This window comes from Aplysia californica, unplaced genomic scaffold, assembly GCF_000002075.1.
Source record: "Aplysia californica isolate F4 #8 unplaced genomic scaffold, AplCal3.0 scaffold00297, whole genome shotgun sequence".
Classification (NCBI taxonomy): domain Eukaryota; kingdom Metazoa; phylum Mollusca; class Gastropoda; order Aplysiida; family Aplysiidae; genus Aplysia; species Aplysia californica.
Genome location: NW_004797567.1, coordinates 706,699 through 712,415, shown reverse-complemented (window position 1 = coordinate 712,415; position 5,717 = coordinate 706,699). Strand labels below are relative to the sequence as shown.

Genomic DNA, 5,717 nt, shown 5'->3' with positions numbered 1-5,717 from the left:
ATATATATATATATCCATCTATCTTTGTACCTACACACGCATACATACACATACACACACGCACACATAAACACACACGCATACGAGCGATAATATAAGCAAACGGACACACCCACAAACATATTTACAAACGTACAACCACCCACATACACTCATAAACACACACACACACATGCACACACACAAACACGCTCACGTGTGGACACGCACACAAACAAACACACGCATGTACGCACACACAAACACACACCCACAGACATATCTACAAACGTACAACCACCCACAGACACACATAAACACACACAGATAAACACTCAGACCCACCCACCCACGCACACACACACACACATACACACACACACACACCCACACACCCACACACCCACACACACACACACACACACACACACACACACACACACACACACACGCAGACAAACACACACCCACACCCACACTTAGACCCACCCACCCACACACAAACACTTAGACCCACCCACCCACACACAAGCACTTAGACCCATCCACCCACACACACAAACACGCACGACATATCAACCCAACCCTTGTGCGAGGATATTTACCTCTTGTTCAAAAGGTCTCTTTTCAGGACAAGGGGGCTGACCCAGATTTCGGGGATTTCCAGAAATCTTGACCTACACCAAAAGTGGGCATTGCCCTGTACCTATAGAAGAAGTTTGGTTTCATTGGTGTGTATATGTTGTTTGGTTATAGGGAACACTCTCCTTGTCTTTTAATTAAACTGAACAAGGGGCAAAAACTTTACCTTCGATTTTCTCATTACAGCATTTTTCAGGATAGCTCACCTGTCCTTTTAAGCGACCACATTAATGTACATGTCTCTTCTTTGTTCTTCCTACCGTTTCTAACTCCCGCCCAACACGAACATCCTTCTTGTGCTTCCACCGGTCAATCAACTCACCGATATAATAGCCCGCCTTTCATCCCTGCATCTCATTTAGTCCTGTGATATTATGCTGCAAGTTTCCCAGACTACCACGAAATTATCCGCCCCTTAATAACGCCCATTTAAATGGGCGACATCATCGTGAAATCAGGCACTGGTCAAAATAAGGAAATCCAGGAAACAAAATTAAATATACTCATCAATGAAACCAAAGTTCTCCTACAGGTAGGACAATGCCCACCTTTGGTGTAGGTCAAAATTTCTGGAAACCCCCGAAACATGGGTTAGCCCGCTTGTCCTTAAAAGCGACCAATTTACCCACGGCGCATCGCCGTAGCACGAAACACTTAAGGGCGTATCTTGGTAGCACGGAAAAGGCAGAAGTTGGATTCCCGTTTCGTGTGAGTTTTTGAAATCGGGTGTATATCCATCTATCTGCAAGGATGATATGTGAGGCATGGAGGCGAAATCAGGCGCTCGTCAAAATGATGAAAGTCAAGAAACTTGCATTTGTCCGTGGGGAATTTTAATCGATCAACACTTTCTATGCTCTTTAAGGAACACATTTCTGCTTGAATTTTACAGAAAAACGTTGATTAAAGACATAAAAGATGTAAATTTCTAGTTTCCACGGACTGCTTTGGCGGCCATTTTCTCGCTAATTTTACATCTTAAACCAGGCGATCCCAACTTCCTTCAATCTCCAATATCTTGACTTGTATCTAAGATAAATGGATAGTTTTTTCCATCAGAACCAAGCAAATTGACAGGCTTTAAGATGATACCATTTACTCCATATTTCCCCAAATTTACGAGCGCCTGATTCCACCGCGTCGCCGCACATAGATCCTTTTCAGCCCGGGTTGGTCCTGACAGGCAAGGTTGAAGAAAGCCCGCCTTCTGAGTTAACTAAATTGTGTCCATTGGATGTACACCCTTTATAACTACAATTACACTAAGTGAACCTCATGTGAGACATGGAATCTTTAATTCAACCTGCCAATAGTTAATAAGATAAGATAAGATAAGATAAGATAAGATAAGATAAGATAAGATAAGATAAGATAAGATAAGATAAGGTGTTTAAAAAAGAGGACCAATATAAAAAGGACAATAACTGCATCCTCTTTGCATCAATTTAATAAAACTTGAAACTTGAAAAAATTCTTTTTAAAAAAGAAGAAGAAGACGCTAGATTTGCCAAAATAAAGAAAATCAATTGTCGTGTTCTAGAAATATCACGTTTTTTTCAAATTTCACCCAAAGTTAATTAAAATGCAAAACTTTACTTCTTAACCCAATCCGTAGGTCGTGTTTTACTATTGTATCCATACGACGTGGGGAACTCTGAGCCACCAGTTTCCAAAGAGGAAATGTACTCGTTAATCCGATCTGTACGCTTTGCATAACAGTCTGTCAAAATGATTTTTTGAGAAATACTGAAAGCTTAAAAGAGATCTCAGTACTAGAAGTATTCTAAAACGGGAAGAATACAACCCTGGGGGGTACAAAATAACCCCAGGGCGTACAGCTGTTAGGGATGTGGTCTGGACAAAGATAATAAAACCACGACCGTCACTTCAGACAGATATCTCAAAGTGTTCAGAAAATATTGGACCACTTTGGGGACGAGAAGAGGTTGCTCTGTTCAGGAGGGCTAGTTGCTGCAGTGTAGAGGCCACACACCATACATCAAGAATGGTCGCTGCATGGTTGTAACACATGTTTGGGAACGCCTTGTGAGCCGAAAGCTTAGAAATGAATGTTCACTGTATTGGAATGATTTGCACTCACTGGATTTATCCCTTGATATTTTTCGTGACAGAAACAGGTTGTCTGCAGAAACAACACAAAAACAAACGTTAAGCTCAATGCTCCTTCTTTCCTATCAAACATCCATCATGCTGATCTCTCCTCCTTCTTATTTTTATGTTTGTTACTGTCTTGTAACACCTCTAATCTTCGGCATTTATATTACCTTATTGTGTTACAAGTGCCGTAAAACTCTTACTAAAAAACCACAAAACAACCTCAATGTAGGACATTAGGTGCAGTCCAAATAACTGACCTAAATAACGGACCAAAAACCATGTCACAGGGTATTTCAAGCCTTCCATTAACGTCTTCCGGCAGCTTGTGGGTGGTGAGATGTGGGTAACACCTGGAGCATACAATCTAAATAGCCACCACCCTCCCAGAGTTTATTTGACAACGTCAATTTTGTAAATTTTTTTCTTCTACGCATGTGTGCAGTATGGTCGAGTTGTAAAAAATTGCTGGGTTTTTATTTTGTTTTTATTTTTGTTTTTCTTTCCACTCTTTGGTTTGAAAGTGTAAAAACGATATTTATCGATCAAACGACTCTATTTTCCTCCTGCTGACAAATTTAACATTATCGTACTGAATTTTTTAAAATTTAGTTTTTGTAAGAGTTTTACGGCACTTACAACACGATAAGGTTACATACGTGCCGAAGTTTAAAGGTGTTACAAGAGAGTAACAAACACAAAAAAGAAGGAGAGGAGATAAAGACAATAGATGTTTTTGGAGAAAAAAGAAGCTAACCAAACCGGAGCACCTACCAACCACCCACGAATCTTGTTAGTTTTGAGTTTTGTTAAACTTAGTCCAAAGATGACCGAGTTAATGGACCTTGAAGTAGTCCTTGGACACACCATATTATCTGATTGTTATACGTGTTCGTTTTTATGCTTTATGAGGAAAAGAATGTCTACTCTTAAAAGATGTCCGGTATTCTCAATTTTATGAATGTTTGATGTCAGCTCAGCTAAGCTTTTGTTGCTTGTTTGTTTTTGGGTTTTTTGGCTGCTTTCACAACAAAAATAAATGATATTGTAAAGCTTAGCGAAAAGTAAATTTACTGCGTTCCGCATAACTCTTCCCAAGCAAACATAACTGCAATGATAGAAATGTTCCAGCTGCCTGCCTCTGTAATAGAACCGACGCTTTGCAGGAGTCACTGCTGACGTCACAGCCAGGCAGCAAGCAAGTGACGTAACAGACAGGCACAGAAGTGTCAACCACGTGTGTTGTTCTTGAGCGTGTAACAAGGAGGTGTACTGACAAGGACGTGGAAGACACAAGTAGATGGACAAGATCTCTCAAAAACAATAAAATTGAACCATTTAAATAGGAATACTCGGTAAACTGCAAACTAATTTCAACAAAACTTTGAATCAACCAAAAATATTAGGTGTGTCCCTCGCGCTAATATGACCTTACGCAGTTGCAAGCGCGGTAAAACACTTACCAAAAAACCCCAAAGAGATGGTAGAAATTATTTTTTTTATTTTGCCGGGATGGTTGTTGAAGCTTATTCTTATCAATTTTGGACCATGAAGGGATATTTTAACCAGCGCATCTTGCATCCAGGACCTCCGAGATTTATGGCCCTTTTGCGAGAAGGCTCAGTGTTGGAACTTACCTACCCTACGATCAGGGATGTGGCAGAAAAACAGCAGTAAGAAGCACCCATTCACGGATGTGCTCGCACACGCACACACGCGCGCACACACACACACACACACACACACACACACACACACACACACACACACACACGGGCACACACACACACACACACACGCACACATACACTCTCACACACACACACACACACACACACACACACACACACGTACACACACTATGGGACATACATCCACACACTAACATACACATATATACGAGCACATACCCTGCCACACAAAGACGCGTAATGTGGCCACACTACCACACAGCCACCGATTTACATGCCCCCAGCTATTTGGTCACACTGCCAGTGTCTCCTTGCAGGGGACACGGACGCTCACTTTCTATCTCTGGAATATTGCTTCTTTCCCCCTTTCACTCGGCTCTCAAAAAGAAGAGAAAGCGCAAATGACGGTACTAGACTGTCCTAAAATGACTAGAAAGTACCAGACAAATTGGGATGTCGAGTGAGGCTGAGGTCCGAGACGATGGAGTTTTCGGTCTTAGTGGAAGTACACTATGATTTGCGTGGGCCGTTCCTTGTCTCGACAGATAACTCACCTAACCGTTGCTAACATGGGGAATCATCTCAATTACGTGTGGGAGACAGTGTAGAAAGAAGGAAGGTGCCAGACTCTTTCCCCTACTGACTGTGGCCCAGTTCTCCTCTCAGTGTGTGCATGTTCATCCTCCTGTATGTCCATGTTCCGCTGTTCCGAAATAATTATATCTTCTCTATGGTACTCAGCAATTTTCGAATTTGGTTAAATATTCAAAAGGACGACGTGTGGAAATAGGGTTCGAGTCTCTTTGTGTTAAATCACGTGTCACCTCTACGCCCAATAGCCTAACAGAGAACCACGCACTGCACCTTTTAAATAATAAGAGTCCAAAATGGACAGGTTTTGATAATTTAATTTATTACTCGCCCAAACAAGTGACTAGGCCTTTTTTAATCTTCAAAAAAAGTTTTTCTTTTCTTCTCTTTTCTTTTCTTTTCTTTAACCCTGTCGAAATACAACCCCTCTCATCCGTGTTGATTTCTTGGTAAGATGAGAAAAATATTAAGACTCACCAACTAGTAACTGCATGCCGTTGCACCTCTGGAATAACACGTGCGTTTCTGTGTGGTTGCACAATATTACGTCTTCTATATCTTCCATTTCTACAACACGCACAAAAAACTTTGAACAGCTGCAAAAGATACAGTTGTGTACCAACTGCTGTGAAGTTACTGAACACACAGTGCCACAAATGAAACAAAGAGAGAGAGAGAGAGAGAGAGAGAGAGAGAGAG

The 5,717-nt window shown here is 41.3% G+C and overlaps 1 protein-coding gene across 1 annotated transcript in view; it reads left to right on the top strand.

Moving 5' to 3' along the window:
• Positions 1-4,284: 4,284 nt before the first annotated feature.
• LOC101859339 (probable G-protein coupled receptor 139) overlaps positions 4,285-5,717 on the top strand; it is a 29,606-nt gene continuing 28,173 nt past the window's right edge. The window contains exon 1 of the mRNA XM_035970631.1: positions 4,285-4,409. Within this exon, the coding sequence (XP_035826524.1) occupies positions 4,285-4,409 (125 nt within the window). The remainder of the gene's footprint in view (positions 4,410-5,717) is intronic.